The sequence below is a fragment of the Macaca fascicularis genome, chromosome 4 (assembly GCF_037993035.2).
Source record: "Macaca fascicularis isolate 582-1 chromosome 4, T2T-MFA8v1.1".
NCBI lineage: Eukaryota > Metazoa > Chordata > Mammalia > Primates > Cercopithecidae > Macaca > Macaca fascicularis.
In genome coordinates this window covers 96,209,670-96,226,940 of record NC_088378.1, presented here as the reverse complement: position 1 = coordinate 96,226,940, position 17,271 = coordinate 96,209,670, and the positions used below count along the sequence as shown (strand labels likewise).

The following is a 17,271-nucleotide window of genomic DNA, read 5'->3' as shown; positions in this document are numbered from 1 at the left end:
TATTCATATCTAATAGTCTTCATGCTAAAATTGGGATTCTTAGTAAGTCAACAAAAAAGCATGACAATCTGACACAATTTCTAGGAAAACTGCAATAACTCTATGAACTTAAATACAAGTAAGTGAAATTCTTTCATCATTCCTTTTTTCCCAGAAATTGCATATTTTTGAGAAAATATTTATGCAAAGTGTTCCACTGAAATATATCTCTTACGAAAGTATCTGAATATTGAAGTATTTATCACTCATCGCAGTTAACTTATGGTAAGAAACCAATGAAATTGTTTTATTAAATGTACACATAAAAAAGCATGTAAGTTTTTGACCTTCAGTTGTTTTGGAATTAAATTACATTTCGGCACCCAAAAATCTTTTAACTGACAGTTTTCATACTTTGCAAAACACACAGGGCACTGGAAACTCTAATGAACCAGCATTTACATAATGGTAACTGCCATATGACCACTTTGGTAAGCAGCTTGTGGAAATTACGTACTAAGTGCTTTATGTGTTGCCAAAAAAACTTAAAAAACCAAATAATAAATCATGAGGCTCTACAAAATAGCTTAGAAAAACAAGTTTTCTATTTATTTAAAAATAAGTTTGTAGTTACTACATTGCAGGGACAGGAATTCTTACACGTACATTCTAGTTTGTATAAAAGGATTCAAAGAATTATGCATCAAAACTAACATAGAAAGTGTCCACGTAACAGTAAAGAAAGGTCCAATCAATATGTACAAAAAGAAAGGGCACTGCTATTCTGGTGTGAGACTGCTGTTTATAATATGATACTCCAGGTTCGGAAAGAAAAAAACAAACTTCAATAAAGCTAAATAATTAATTTGTTTTAAAACTCTGTGTTACTTATTACATACAACAGATCTGCTTGTGTTTAAACATTGTTTTCTGTACAAAATAAGCATAATCTTAATTTGAAAATGTGTCAGTTTCAACTTTCACCCTCTAGGTCAGTTACTTTTTAAAAATTGAGCTACATTCTACACATGTCTAAATGTCCTGTGACAGGATTTAAGTTTTCTAAAAGATCTTCAATAAGACCCCTGTCTTCTTGCAGTTTTAATATGGTCCAAAAATGTAACATTGTATTGTCTCATTTTATAGTCTATCATTGTGACTAATCAACACACACAATCTTAAAGTAACCAGCGTGTGTGCATCTGCCTTATATGCATGTAGTATATTCCATCTTGAACCTATTTTTCTTGGCTCCTTGAATTGTAGAAACTCAGCCGTGCACTAAGTATTTGGTCTGTGCCATAAGGTTAATTTCCTGATAATTTTTATCTGCATTAAAAAAGTGTTTCAACACAGAGCTATCAAAACTAAAAATAGTATCTATTTATAGCTCATATTTTCTACTCACTGTTTTACTGCAGTGTGTACAAGGTTTATCTCTGGAGCGCCAAAAGTGGTACTTACAGTCTTCTGACTCAATTTGACCTCTTCTTGGGTACTATACATAGTTCATGATGACTTTTCATTTGGAGCGCTTTGCTCAGTATAATTAACAAAAATAGTTTCTTAGTAAATGTAGTATTAATTTTAGTTCAGATCACTTGGAAATCAGGGAACTAAGGGAAACTGCAAGGGTAGAAGCAAAGAAAAGTGTATTTTTCAAATTTTAATGGGAAAATAAATTCTTGCCTAAGTTTAACAAAACCACTGCTCAACCATATATTAGAAATACTTTTTAGGTTTATAGGAGTAATCAGATGATAAAACTACTTCCCCTATGACTTTTAAAATCATGTAACTCCTGCATATAAGCAAAACACTTACAGCCCTTTAATCACTCAAGTATCTTGGTCCTTTCAACCTATTCAAAAATAAATTTCAGGTCACAAAAACATTCAGAATAGATCTGTTTTCATTAAGTAGAAAACTGAAAAAGCCACTTCCAGCTGACATTTGATAGAGATATACAGTAGGTATATATGTATAAAATGGAATGTCAGAATTGAAGTAAACATTGTTAACTGGAGAAATTATATTACAAATCATATTTGAAAACATGTAAATGCTGCTAACATATAAGATAAAAATGATATTTGAATACATTTCTTAAAATGTCTGATTCATCTACTGCACTGCAGATGAGGGACAGTTCTAGATGTTAACATACATGCTGCACAAAGGTATTTTCTCTGATTACTGTATCTTATGTAATTCATTTCCAGGTGATAACTAAATTTAGTCAATCCCAAGTCTCAGATGTTACCTAATCCAGCTCACAAATATTCCACATTTACTTACACTGAAGGAGGAAGATAGTTTTATAATAATGCCAGCAGTCTTTAAATTTGTAGTGAAGCTGTGCAATAAAAACAATTGAAATAAGGCCAAAAAAATCTTCAGTTTATAATACATGCAGAAAATAGTCCAATGCCACTATAGCAGGTCACAAAGGATAAAATTTTAGAAAGTTATGTATGTATTGCCTATCGCCCAGGGCTGTGAGTCTCTGATTAGACTGAATATTTAAACTAATGCTCCACTTAAACTTTTCATCTGGGACTTGAGAATGTTGGAGTTGAGGGAGGGAATATTAGGGTTTGGTACTTAGAAATACCTAAATTGGTTTACACTTTCCATGCATGTTAAGTTATATTTCTGAATTTTCAGTAAATTTGAGATGTTTTTATTGCTTACCTAAGACAACTGCCAACATTTCTTTCTGGCCTATCAACAGTACATACATAGTGTTACCGCTTCAAAGAGGATTATTTTCCCAAGTGGTAAAGAAAACAAAAATATGGTGATGACTTAAATTTCTTAATTCAACTTCTGCAATGTATAGAAGCTAAATTATAAAAATATAAAATCTAAATATATTGGTATTACTAATACATGTTTAAGTGTTTCGGTTACAAAGAATCTGATCCAAGTTACTGTGCTTTACTAAGAAACCAGTGTCTAATAATGTCCAAATAAGGTCATAAATATACAGTGTCTTTAGAACAGGAATAATACATTTATGTGTTATAGGAAAGATGGTAAATACTCATTTCTTTGCTCAAGAGTTGGAATTAACACATACACTGTACTAGAGGTATATTCCACTCTAAGACTGTGTACGCTCTTCCTTTTTCTGTACACAACTTAAAACTGTACATTATTTTTTTACAAAAATTGATTTTATAGCCTATTCTTTTTTTCTTAACACAATGCAGATAACATCAGGAAATTATATATTTCAAATAGATTGCCTTCAAAGGCAACTAATTAATGACTTAAATTTCAAACATACACTATTATTTTCAAGAATGGTGTAAGTGAAAGACTCATTTTTCTATACAATCAAGCCATCCATTTCTGCATTATGAAGAGTTTAACTACTGAATTTTAATTTTATAGTTAAATATATTTGTTAGAAAAAAATAAATATACAAAAAACCTGAAAAATTTGAAATTATTTTTCAACTGCAAAATCTCAGCAATGCAGTCAAAATCTGGAAAATGGTTTACTTAATTTCACAGGAAAATTTCTGTACAAATTTAGTTACAAATGATCTTAAAAGCCCAAATGTATCACTTTTTCATTCTTCAAGACAGTTAAATGACAGCTAATATTCATCCTTATCAGACATAATTATGTAATGTGTTTTGCCAAGGTTCGATTGCAGACTTTATTTTTCTACATCAGGGTCATGCTGATACATATTTTCCCCATCTTCACTTTTTAAAAATGTAGTATCTGAAAATTTTGGTTACATTTTTGTACCATACCAGTCCTCAGAAAATACTACATTCTTTAAATTTTTAAAAAAATGGACAGTAATTTTTAAACAATAGAAATGGTAAGTATGTTGGTTTTTAAGGTATAAAATAACTAACTGTACCATAAACAAATAAATAACTGCTCTCCTTTTCCATAGCAGTACATATAGCAATACATTCTCCTAAGTCATATAGTTATCATTTACAATAGACAACTTAATTTTACTAATGATGCAAAAAATAATAGAATACAAGGCACAATCATTAAATGGAGTTTTTCTTTAGGGTGTATATTGACATACCAGCATGATAAGGATACCGTAAAAAGTGCAGAAAAAACACAATGTGCAATGAGACCACTGTATAAAACATGATTGCATAAAAAGTGATTTGGCCTATTTTAACCTTTAATAATTGAAAATAACCAATTTCCCCCTTAAAATTAAACTATAAAGTATGACATTTTAAAATTATTTTTATTCTACTGCTATCTAAAAAATCCTGAAAAAAGAATTTATACCTGGGTAATAGTATATAAGTATGTGTTTGTATATATATTTAATTATACCCATTTATCAATATATACACATACACACACAGACACGTTTCTTTGTAAGTCATTTTAGGCTATTAGATATGTCTAAAGTTTAGAAATGACATTAATCCAGATCAACAAGTAAACATCAAATCCCATACCTTTTTTCCTGTATTTTCCTTGAATCCTTTAACCACTTAAACATTTCCTCTAGAATATCTCTGTCAAAGGACCCACCAGTGCATTATTTTCTATTAGTACCAAAAAAAAGATATATCTCAGCATAACTCTTTAATAACTTGCTCTTTAGAATATATAGCCTTTCCAATATTGAAAAGTGTATGCTGTCCTGACAGTCAAAAACAGGCTTTCCACTGCACTGATTCTCAGTCTTTGGCACAATAAACAGAGATTGAGTGATATAAGAATCAAGGTCTGAAAAATTAGACAGTCAAATGTTTTCCAATGTGGATATGTTTCCCTTCATCAGTACATTTTCTCTTAAGTTTGGCAGAAATGGAATAAAGCAAAAGCCTCCTCTAGATACTTTGTAGATGAACATTCTATAATTAAAATTAAACTTTTTAGGGTATCAAATGGTGGAAATTTTGTATTTATCTTTTAGAGGAAACATTTCTTAATTCACTGCTACTCTGTATAAGATCTGTCTTTTAGGGGCATGACTTGTATCAATAGAAATGTACCTTGCTTGGTCAAAAATAATTCATTTTAACATGAAATGCTCTATCACTAGGAATATTATGCTCCTAAAGAGTGTAGCAGAACTGTCTTTTCTATAAATAAATCAGGAATTCATTATAGATCAATTTCTTTTGTTTCAGTGAATGAAATGAATGTGAAAATGCATAACCTATCTAAGGGCAATAAATAGCAAACATTTAAAATATATATGTATATATTTATATATATATATATTCATTTAAAGAAGTGAAGTGTCTTGTAAGTTTGTTTTTTTTTTTGTTTTTTGTTTTTTTTTTTGCAAATCAAATCATATTCCCTACTCCACCATAGCAGCAAGGAAGCAGAAGCCTTAGTTCTACTTATTCCTTAACTGTACCTGCTTTATAGATTTTGAAGTAAAATATTTTGGTACAAGTTACCAACCAATTAAATTAGCTTTTGCTTTTTCAGTCAACTTTCGGACTCGTCCTCTACTAGAAGTTCCAAAAGTTAAAGAGGTGTCTTCGAACAACAGCTGCCTTTGCTCCTCTTCAGAGTCATCCTCATTATAGAAAGCTGTCCTTCGACCTTGATTTCTAGTTCTCATGTGGGGTTCAGAGCCTTTGAGTTCTTCAAACTCTTCTTCCTCATCTATAGGATCATCTATCTTTTTTCGGTTACTTCTCCTTAACACTTTGACACTTGCAGGGACTAGGAGATCTGAATCTAGTTTTTGTGTCTTCATCTTCCTTTTGGGTTTTCTACCTCCACGACTCTTTTTCTGTAACAAATCTTCCTTTACATTATTAGTTTCAGAAAGAAAATTGCATGTTGAAGAAGGAAGTACTTCATCTCTGATGGGATGCACATTATTTTGCTCTAAATTTTCTGGCTTTGCATACTGTAGCTTTTTGGGCTTTCTACCCCTTTTCTTGTGTATAATTTCACCACTATTGGTGTTAACTTCTACTTTAGGTTTCCTTCCAGGTCCCCTCTTCACAAGTTTTGATGGCTGTCCTCCATGGCCATTTACTTGAATGGTTCCTGGTACAAGAGCGTTGTTCTTACAATCTCCTAAAAGGGAACAACAGGACACCTTAATACATGGAGTTTCTTTTTTGGTTTGACCCTCAAACTTGTCAATAAGGCCCCATTGGTATACTTATATGTAATGACATAATCTAAATTATTTTATTAAAATGAGAAAAAAGAACCTAGAGAATGTTAATAGTTCAATTATCTTATTTATTTTCTAATTAAAAGAGACAGATTCTTAATGATCTCATGAGGGAGGTAAAGCTCATAGAAAATAAGTAACTCATCTAAGTTAACATTGTGATTGATTATAAAGCTAGGATGACCAAAGTTTTCTTATTCCTAACTTAGAAGTAAGTTACTCTTGCTCAAAAACTTTCCTCTCAGAACTGTTTAAAGAGGATTTAAAAACAACTAAATGGCAGTTTTTCTTCACAGGCTTTGAAAAGTCCTCGCCTTGTGTAATAAATGGCAAATGACTATAATCCTAGGAAATACTGCTTATATCAATCAAAATCACTATGTGTGCCACCATAATCATGATTAAGATCCCACTGTAACAAAATCCATGACAAAAGGCCATTATGCTTCATAAAACAAGAGAGAAAATGCTGGCAATCAAATTCTAAACCTGAAGGATCTGGAGATGATGAATCACCTTTCTGTTGTAGAAAAAAAATGCTATAACTTAGATAAAGGAAAAATATGCCACAGGAACTATCAGTAACGAACTCTCTTTCCCTCCAAATTTCTGACATGTTTTTATTTGATAAAGTAGGTGATTTGCAATGCTCTATTTTTGGGGAAATTCATAGATGGAAACTGCTTTTAAAAAGAATACATCTTCATAAAAGCATTTTTGGTCACAGGTTGGAACTGTACTTTGTAAATAAGCAAATCATGGTTGGTTGGGTGCAGCGGCTCACAATTACAATGCCAGCAGTCTGGGAGGCCACAGCAGGCGGATCACCTGAGGTCAGGAGTTCAAGACCAGCCTGGCCAACATGGCGAAACCTCGTCTCTACTAAAAGTACAAAAATTAGCTGGGTGTGGTGGTGGGTACCTGTAATCCCAGCTACTCAGGGGGCTGAGGCAGGAGAATCATTTGAACCTGGGAGGTGGAGGCTGCAGTGAGCTGATACCGCGCTACTGCACTCCAGCCTGGGCGACAAGACAGCCTGGGCGACAAGAGCGAGACTCCGTCTCAAACAAAACAAAACAAAACAAAAAAACATGGTTAAGAGACTCACCAAAGGTCAGAGTCAAGTACAGACAGAAAATGCAAAGATTTTAATTCCTGATCCCCATAGTGAAATGACTCTCTTTAGATTAGTGGTTGGGAAAAAATGTGGGTGTGGACATAAAGTAGTTAAGTATTTCCTATGGAGCAACTGACATGTAAACTGCCTAGGGATTCTGCCAATCCCTCTTGTTTTACATTATGACTACACGGGTTCTAAATATCCAGCACATGTACCTACTACAGAAGATAGGCTTTAAGAACTACATGAATCCCTTGAAATGGTCCAAAATTTTGTATGAATATGTTTATGTACATTTTTCTTAGACAGGGACTATAGGACTTATCAACTTTATAAAGCAATATATAATGTAAAAAGATTATGAATGCAGCTTTCTTAAAAAGGAATTCAGAAGTTTTTTAAAAAAGTTTAAAAACCACTGATCTTGAACTGTGTTGTCCTGGGCACATGAAAAGTTACGCAGTTTAGGAACTAAATTTTTAATTAAATTTCAATTTAAATACTAAAGCAGTATATATTTTAAAATACTGATTAAATACTGAAATAACATTTTGGATGCAATGGAATAAAATATTATTAAAATTAACTTTACCTATTTTTACTAAACATAGTGACTGCAAAATTTAAAATTACATATATGGCTTGTATTATATTCCACTAGACAACACTGCTTCATTCTAGACAGTTAATTTAGGTGTCATTATTTATAATAAATCTCTGTTAATGTTAACTAATAGATAATGATATTTCTATACAGTACCAGTACTCCAGTATTTCTAATACTCAAACATTATAAATCAAATGGACTATGAGACCAGACCTCCGCTATCATAATGCTAGAACCAATTCATCATATATATTTGATTTCTCTAGGATTCAAGAATAAAAAGCAGCAAGGAAGGCCAATATACTATTCAAACTCTAAATTCAGTTCAGAAAGGGGGCAGATATTAAAAATGTGAAACATTCATATGCAAAGTATTTTCGTTATTTATTCAAACAATTATCTTCTATATAATGGGCATTAAAAATGAGTAATCACATTAACCTCAGATTCTTCTGGAGATACAGACAAGTGAAAATGAATAACCTGATCAGTATTATAAGTACCACCAAAGGTAATGAACAGGGTTTTCTGGGACATAAAGATGGAAGTGCTTGGCTGGGCGTGGCGGCTCACATCTGAAATCACAATACTTTGGGAGGCTGAGTGGGGTGGATCACTAGAGGCCAGAAGTTTCAGACCAGCCTGGTCAACATGGAGAAATCCTGTCTTTATCAAAAACACAAAATTAGCCGGGTGTTATGGCATACACCTATAATTTCAGCTACATGGGAGGCTGAGGCAGAAGAATTGATTGAACCTGAAAGGCGGAGGTTGCAGTGAATGGAAATCTGGCCATTGCATTCCAGTCTGAGTGACAGAACAAGATCCTGTCTTTGGAAAAAAAAAAAAAAAAAAAAAAAAGGATGGAAGTGCTTGATTCTATCTAAAGAAGCCAGGAGAAGACTTCCTAAAGACGATATTTTAAGTGAGACGTGAAAGGCAACAGACCATTAAACTAGGAGGGAAAAAAGACATCCCCCCCAAAGAAGACAAGAACAAAGACTCAGGAACTTCTAAGTGTTTAGGATGACTGGGATACAAAAGAGAGAAAGAAGGCAAAAGAACCTGGAATGTTAGGCAAGAGCCAAGTAACAGAGAGTCTTGTGTAACAGGCAAAAAATTAAAAATGTTTCCATATATGATTTGAGGGCAAGGAAGGGTTTTCTCTGCATGTATGTACACACATCCACATGTGCTAGAGAGAAATGAAAAGATCACTTTGGCTGCAATATGGGAGATGGACTGGTTAAGAAAGAGTTTGAGAACTGAGGCAGGAAGACTAGTTAGGAAACTAGGAAAATAGTCCAGGCAAGAAATTATGTAAGCCTTGAAATAATGTCACGGCGGTGAGAATGGAGAGGAGAGAATAGATTTAAGAGATGTTATGGAAGGAGAAACAACAAAAACAAAAAGCTGTTGAAGAGATTCAGTTGCTGAAGAGAAGGCTAGGATGACTCCCTGATTTTAAGTTTACATGGGTAGATCCCAATGCCATTAACCAAAATAAGATTTCAGTAGAGAAATTAAATTTTGACAGAGGTTTTTAAAGACAACAATGAAGAAATGTCTTAAGAAACACTTTGAAAGTCATGATGCAAAATGCTTATTATTAGGCTGTCTGCTGCCAAGAAGCCATATTATGTTAACATGTCACAATGGCATATTTTAGTATTTACTTTCTTCATCTTTCAAACACGAAGACTTTACAATAAAAACCCGAAGCTGAAAGAACTTGAAGTGTAACATGTCAAAAGTTGTACTCTACAGTTGTAGACAACCCCAATGAATTATTATTTAATAAAAATCTGTCTAGAAAAATAAGTAGTTTTGTGATCCAATATTTACTTAAAACATTTTTCTACAAAAGTGAAGAATGCTACATTGGGTTAACTATATCCTATTTAATTTAAACTTCGAAGATAAATTTCTTTTTTTCTTTTGAGACAGGGTCTCATTCTGTTTACCAGGATGGAGTGTAGTGGCACAATAATAGCTCACTGCAGTAAATTTATCAACTAATACAGATGTGTGACTTTTAAGTGGGTAACCTGAAAAGTGGATATAAATGCTGATTCCAACAAAAGCATCATTTATAATAAGGATCTACTGTATCTTGAAAGATAGAAATAATACCTTACCTTGCTCAATGACAGCTGATGACTTTGAAAGAGTGGACGCCTTTGGGAGTATAGACGACTTCATTTTACGTTTGACTGGCTTTTCCTTTTCCATGGTTTCTTTTGCAGAATTATTCCTAGTGCCATGACTAAAATTGGATTGACCAGGACTGGAAAGAGTATTCAAAGCTTTGGAATGTTTCACGGAATTCTCTAGTACTAAAACAAATAAACAAAAAGTTAAAAATTAAGAGTTACTGAACCTAAAGATAAGAAAAAAGGTTAACCTGAATTATTTGAATTAGCTAAGACAACAAAACCTGAAGGATGCTTAAAGCTTTCTTAGGAAATCTACTTTCTAATAGGAAAAAGGCATATCCAGCTAGAAACTCTTAATAGTTTCAGCCCTTTTAGAAGCTGTCCCATCATTTCAAAATTACGAAGGCAAGTCTTGGCAAATTGCTAGCTAGTGTGGGTACTATGATTTAAATTCAGTAGTTTAGATCAGAGTTGTCATTTCTAAGCATTAGTCTATAATGACGTAAATCTCAATTTCTTATTAAAAACTTTTTTTAATAGGAAATTAATAAAGAAGGCAAAAACAACAGTGTCTGCTAGAAATTACTAAAACTCAATATACTGCATTTGGCAAAGTAAAAACTTAAATTAAGAAAATCATCAGACACATTACAATTTAGAAAGTCAGTCTTACTTGTTTTCCCTGGTATTGCAGATGCATTTGCTTTTGTAATAAAAGTCTTTGCAGCTGAAGAAGTCGATGGTTGCTCAGTGATAAGTGGATCTACAATCACTCGGTTGCTTCTGGTTCGAACCACAGAACTAGATTCTGTTTTACCGTTTATCTGAGCAGCATTGTGTCTTGGCGGTATTGATCGTGTAGGTGTAGAGAATGCAGAGGTAGAGATTTCTGACTTTAGCTGGGGTTTTAAGATCCTTTTTTTCCTTTCAGGGCTGTAAATAAAATAGTATTGTCAGTCACTCTTATAGTTCTATATGAATGAATAAAACAGTTTATAATATTGTTGGATTCAATATTTGTACTATTATGAAATATGTTAAAATATGAGATTTGTAGTGGATTTCATATGATTGTGAGCCTTTGAAAGTGAATATTTAGTGAAGGATCGCTGTAAATGCTAAAGTTATATGACGGAAAGCATGATGCCATCACTATCCTAAAAATGCTGTTTTACTGTATAGATTTAGCAGTTTGAATTTAAGCACTTACACTAGTATAGCTTTAGTTAAAAGATTAAAAATCGTCCACATCATAGGAACTTGCATGTCAAATATATCATTCTGTAATATAGGGAATAGTAAAGGAAGTATTAAAAAACACCAAGTTCTATCATTTAGATGAAAGTTATAGATCAGTTAGTGGTATTTAAAAGAAATTAAATACCTTGACGCAGCACTACTGGAAACAGAGCTGCTTCTGTTTCTTTTCTTCCTCCTTTTGGTTATGGTATTTCTTTTATGAAAACGAAGAGCAGATTTATAATCTGATAAAACTGAACTAATGTGTTCTTCAAAGAAAGCAGACAGGCGCAAACTCATGCTGTAAATCTGTGAGGGAAAAGAAAAGTGTTCAAACATTCCTCGGAGGAAAATACCTTTGTTCAGTAAATATTGTAATGTAAATATTTTTCCAGTAAAAACTATTTAGAATTTAAATACTGTTTTTGACATCCTTTTTCCTAATCTTTTGATGAAAAGGTAAACTGAAGCATTTTAACAATTAAATATTTTTGTGTTTAGAACAGAAATCTTTCAAGTTTTGAGATTCTTTAAGAAAAGTCTGACTCTAAATTCAAATGGCTCATACAGACAAAACTCCTTATTGTCAACTCTATTACACTGAAACTATCCCAAAGGTTTCAACCTGTTTTCTACCTAGGACTAGCATCTCTTCTTTCTCATTTCACTGCTATATAGCACTGCTTTGTGATGTTATGTCTGGTCAAAGAGTTTTAAATTATATTTATATTTTTACTTATTTGTAAAAATCATTCACAAAAATGCTCCATAAGGCAGATAATAGCTAGAAAAGTCAAGGCCAGATGGCTCTGGTGCATACCAGGACAATTTGCACCTATCTATTCAATCACAGTACTTCAAGAAAAGTCACCATTACCAGACATCAAAGATAACATAAATGTTATGTCATACAAGGAGCTGAGTAGAAAGGTATAAATTCTTTTTCCAGTGGGACAATATTCAGAATATAACAAAGGTAACTTGGACCTAAATTTTAAGTAAAGCAACGTTTAGTCATTTAACATACTCCTCTAACTCAATCTAGTCATAAACAAAATTTAATTATATACCCTTGATCTTTTGCTTGGTGTATATGCTTTGGAATTACTGAAAATAAGTCTGACATCTTTACATAACTCCATTGGTGACTCATAATTCCCAGCCTCTAAAGTTTCTCTAACGGTAGCAAAATCCATTGGAGTGTCAATGATGTCTCTGTAGTCCTAGGAGAGGGAAAATAGGTGGTGTTACCATTATTATTACACAAAGCATCACTTCTCAGCACAGGGATTTGCACAGGATTTTTATGATGACTATAAGTCCTAGAACTCTTAATAATCACTCCTGTTCCCCTTATCAAGAGTTCCTTTTTTCTAATAATTCTAATTTATTTCATACTCTCCCCCTTATATTGCAATCAACAATAATTTTCTTATTCAAGAACACAGAAGTTATTAATTTTTCACTGGAGACTTGGGAGATGGAGTTGTACTGGAAAGGGGAAAGTAAAAGAGTAAGGAAAAAGCCCAGCTCTACAACCAAAAGTTTGAAAGAAACTCTCAAAACTTTATACTACTTATAAATTCTAAAGGTCTGACGCACTGAAATACAACTGTAACTTTAAGGAAATAAAAATGATGGAAGTATGCCAGCATCCCATTTATGCAGACACCTAAGTTCTAGTAATCTCAACTTCAGTACTACAATTGGGAGTTTTGCTTTGCAGTAATAAAGAATTAACGAATGTGAATAGTTGTCACAAAGTCTATGCATGTCACCTGAGGTGTCTACCTAGTCAATTGAGTATAAAATTAGGTAACAGATTGGAACCAATAAAAACACACAAGTGAAAGAGCAACAGAAAATCATCATAATATGGTATATAATTCTAAAATTATCAGAATATGCTTTTTTTTTTTTTTTTTAAGCAGGGACAAAGAGTATTGTACTCCCCCTTTTTTGGGAGAGACAGTCTTGCTTGTTGCCCAGGTTAGAGTGCAGTTGATGCCATCACAGCTCACTGCATCCTAAGCCTCCCAGACTCAAGCAATCTTCCCACCTCAGCCTCTCAAGTGGCGGGGACTACAGGCAGGCGCTACCACGCCCAGCTAATTTGTATAATTTTTGTAGAGACGGGCTCTCGCCATGTTGCTGAGACTGGTCTCAAACTCCCTGACTTAAATAATCTGCCTGCCTTGGCCTCCCAAAGTGCTGGGATTACAGGCATTAGCCACCACATCTGGCCTGCAGTTTTTCAATAGTCCCTCAGTATGCGATTATATTTTTTGAAGTATAACAACTTGACTTTGCACCATCAAGTTTAAATTATGATCAAATATGTCTGACCCTGAAGAAGGTGCCATATAAGGCAGGATTACTGCCTTTACAAATTTTTATTTCTTCCTTTCCAATAGGTATGCCTTTTATTTCCTTTTCTTGCCTTATTGCATTGGCTAGAATTTCCAGTACTATGTTGAATAGCAGTGGTGAGAGTGAACATTTTTCAATCATTCCTAATTCTTAGGGGGAAAGCACTCAGTCTGTCACTGGTAAACATGATGTTAGCTGTAGGTTTTTTATAGATGTACTTTATCAAGTTGTGGAAGTTTTCCTTTATTCCCAGTTTTCTTAGGGGTTTTATAATGAATTAACGTCTTGTTTCTTCAGATTCTGCATTTGTCTATTTGCCATCTATTCACAGGGCCAAGGATGACCTGGTACCTGGGGGGCCTTACAGACCTGAGGAAAGACTGCCCCTTCCTGGGGCAGTCAATTCTTAGTGACGGGCTCCACTGAGAACATGTCTTTCATATACATACCAATGAATCCCAAGTATAAAGCCACAGTCAGCTCCTTTTCTCACTCTCACACACTAAGCCAGTATTTCCATTTTAAATCATCCCAGGGCTAGGACCAGACAACTAGATACGTGTGCCTCAGAGCCCACTGGAATTATTCAAACTAGCCAAAAATAAGCTGTTAACTGTGACCTGCCTGGCATTTCCTGCAGAAACCCCAATAAATGATTTCTAAGCTTTTCCCTAGTTTTGGTCTCTCCTACCCAACCAAAACCTAGCACTTCCCCTGTGGCCCTGTGTGGCATGTGGTAACCCCCTACTTTTCTGGGACTCTTTTTTACTTTTTTTTTTTTTTTTAATGAGATAGGGTCTCACTCTATTGCCAGGCTAGAGTGCAGTGGTGTGACCTTGGCTCACTGCAATGTCTATCTCCCAGGCTCAAGCAATCCTCATGAGTAGCTTGGACTACAGGTGCACACCACAGAACCTGGCTAATTTTTGTATTTTCTGTAAAGACAGGGTTTTGCCATATTGCTCAAGCTAGTCTCTCAAACTCTTGAGCTCAAGTGATCCACCTACCCTGGCCTCCCAAAGTGCTGGGATTACAGGTGTGGGCCACGATGCCCGGCCTGGGAATCTTCAGTATAATAAACTTTTTCCTTCCAAGCCTTGTTTTCATTTCCTCCTGTGACCACACTGACTTTACCATAACCAAAATGCACATTCATAGAACAAATGGGTGTGAAATTTTGTCAAATGCTCTTTCTATATTACTTGATATAATCATGAGATTTTTCTTCACTAGCCTATTAATATGATGGATTACATTGACTGGTTTTTGAATAATCAACCATCCTTGTATCTCTGGAATAAACAGCACTTGGTCATGGTATAAAATCACTTTTTAATATATTCCTGAATTCTATTTGCTGTTATTTGGTTAGTTTTTTTTCTTCTTTTCTACTGTTACTGTCTGGTTTTGAGATCAGGGGAACACTGGCCTTCATAGAATGAGTTGGGAATTTGAGTTTTTCTATCTTCTGGAAGAGACTGTGTAGAATTTGTGTTAATTCTTTAAATGTTTGGTTGAATTCTCCAGTGAAGCCATCCGGGACTAGACATTTCTTTTTTGAAAACTTATAATCACAAATTAAATTTCCCTAATAGGGTTACTGAGTTACCTGTTTCATACTGGGTGAGTTGTGGTAGTTTATACTTTGAGTATCGGTCTATTTCATGTAAGTTACCAAATTTATGTATGTATAATTCTTTGTAGTATTATTTATTTTTATCATCCTTCTGGTATTTGCAGGGTCTATAGTGATATGCTCTATATCATCCCTGATATTAACAATCTGTCATCTCTATAGCTTTGTAAATCTTAACAGAGGCTTGTCAATCTTGTTGATCTTCTCAAATAACCAACTTCCAATTTTATAGATTTTCTCTATTGTTTTTCTTTTTTGAGTTTCACTGATTTCAGCTCTTTATTATTTCCTTTTGTTGGCTTACTTTTGGTTGATTTTACTCTTCTTTCTCTAGGTTCTTGAGCAGTGATCTTCGATTACTGATTTGAAACTTCTCCTTTTCTGCTGTATTCTTTAGTACACTTTGGTATTAGAAATTTTCCTGCATTGCTTTAACTGCGTCCTACAAATTTTGATACACTGAATTTATTTTAATTGAGTTCAATACATTTTTTTAATCCCCATGAGATTTGTTTAATCCATAGATTATTTAGAGGTGGGCTCTTTAGTTAACAAGTTCTTAGAGATTTTACATTATTGGCGTTACAAACTTTGTAGATTTGGGCAAAATATAAAAATGATTTTTTAAAATGTTTTGCAATATTTTGGGTAAAATTCATGTAGAATACTTAATTTTTCTTGGCTCACATCCTGGCCTTCCACCATGCAGTATAGTACATGATAACTGCTCAATACAATTCTATTGAATACATGAAAGCTGTAGATTATTAAGCCCATTTATTTCCATCAAAAATTTAATTTTTAACATCTTGCTTTGAATATTTGATTACACTCAAAATGTGAACTAATATTTTCATATAAAAGGTGAAATATGAAATGCGTGATCTGCCTTAAATATTCCACTAAAGTAAGGATGATACAGTTAATTCTGAATTATAAAAAGTAGATTGGTATCCAAAGTTTTCTTTTTCTCTTCTGTGACAGTAATTAACAAAACACACCTAGGCAAGAGATTACATTTTTCTTATTTCTACTACTTTTCATCGGCTAACACGTTCAGCTGGTGGGACAGGTTCTAAATATTTGCTAAATATTGTTCTCATTATTTTGAATATGTAAAAGATGACTGCATTCTTATATATTTCCCTCAAGTTTAAAAAGTGAACTTTACAAAAATTCATTTGCCTATTGTCAGAATATCACATATAACTGGTGCGCTGGATATAAAGGATATGGGTTCCCATTGTGGCTTTGTCTATAAATAGCCACAAATAAATAGCAAGAAACAGCTTTGTCTATAAATCTTAGCAAGGTGAGTCTCAGTTCAACATCAGTAAAGCGAGTGGCTTGGAGCAGTCTCAGGTCGCCTCCATTTTTTCTGTCTGACTGTTTTAATATTTTCTTTTTGACTTTCAATTGTTGAGTTTTTTTCACTCTTATTCTAGGTAAAGATTTTTTTCTTGTATATCCCGATCAGGAATCATAGTTTGTCAAATGTTTACCAATTCTAGAAAATTCCTGGCCATGGGGCATGGTGGCTTACGCCTGTAATCCCAGCCCTTTGGGAGGCTAAGGCAGGCAGATCACGAGGTCAAGAGATCGAGACCATCCTGGCCAACATGGTGAAACCCCATCTCTACTAAAAAAATAAAAATTAGCTTGGCGTGGTAGTATGCGCCTGTAATCCCAGCTACTCGGGAGGCTGAGCCAGGAGAATCGCTTGAACCCACGAGGCAGAGTTTGTAGTGATCCGAGATTGAGCCACTGCACTCCAGCCTGGTGACAGAGTGAGACTCTGTCTCAAAAAAAAAAAAAAGTTCTTGGCCATTAGCTCCTCAAATATTTCTCCTCTCCCATTCTGTCTATTCTCTTCCACTGAAATTTTTGTTAGACATACTTTGGACCTTCTCTTTCTATCTACCATTACCTCTTACTCTCTCCTTCACACTCAATCTCTTTATCATTCTGTGTGGGATTCTATAGAATTTGCTTAGATCTTTACATTTACT

The 17,271-nt window shown here is 33.9% G+C and overlaps 2 protein-coding genes across 14 annotated transcripts in view; one reads left to right on the top strand and one right to left on the bottom strand.

Annotated features, from left to right (window-relative positions):
- The window catches only part of IRAK1BP1 (interleukin 1 receptor associated kinase 1 binding protein 1), a 106,441-nt gene that overhangs the window by 67,738 nt on the left and 21,432 nt on the right, over positions 1 to 17,271 (top strand). Inside the window, exon 3 of one of the 4 annotated variants that reach the window (XM_074037605.1) lies at positions 155 to 821. The exons of 2 other annotated variants lie outside the window; for them this stretch is intronic. In XM_074037605.1, coding sequence (XP_073893706.1) covers positions 155 to 226 — 72 coding nt within the window. In that variant the 3' untranslated portion in view covers positions 227 to 821. Of the gene's footprint in view, positions 1 to 154; positions 822 to 17,271 lie in introns of those variants that run through there. One more of the 4 variants, XM_074037608.1, reaches the window with a different exon arrangement.
- PHIP (PHIP subunit of CUL4-Ring ligase complex) overlaps positions 5,104 to 17,271 on the bottom strand; it is a 131,574-nt gene continuing 119,406 nt past the window's right edge. For all 10 annotated transcript variants that reach the window (XM_074037596.1, XM_074037597.1, XM_045390258.3 and 7 more), the window contains 5 exons: positions 12,327 to 12,479; positions 11,402 to 11,565; positions 10,691 to 10,950; positions 10,000 to 10,197; positions 5,104 to 6,031 (listed from right to left, as the gene is read on the bottom strand). In XM_074037596.1, the coding sequence (XP_073893697.1) occupies positions 5,394 to 6,031; positions 10,000 to 10,197; positions 10,691 to 10,950; positions 11,402 to 11,565; positions 12,327 to 12,479 (1,413 nt within the window). In that variant the 3' untranslated portion in view covers positions 5,104 to 5,393. The remainder of the gene's footprint in view (positions 6,032 to 9,999; positions 10,198 to 10,690; positions 10,951 to 11,401; positions 11,566 to 12,326; positions 12,480 to 17,271) is intronic.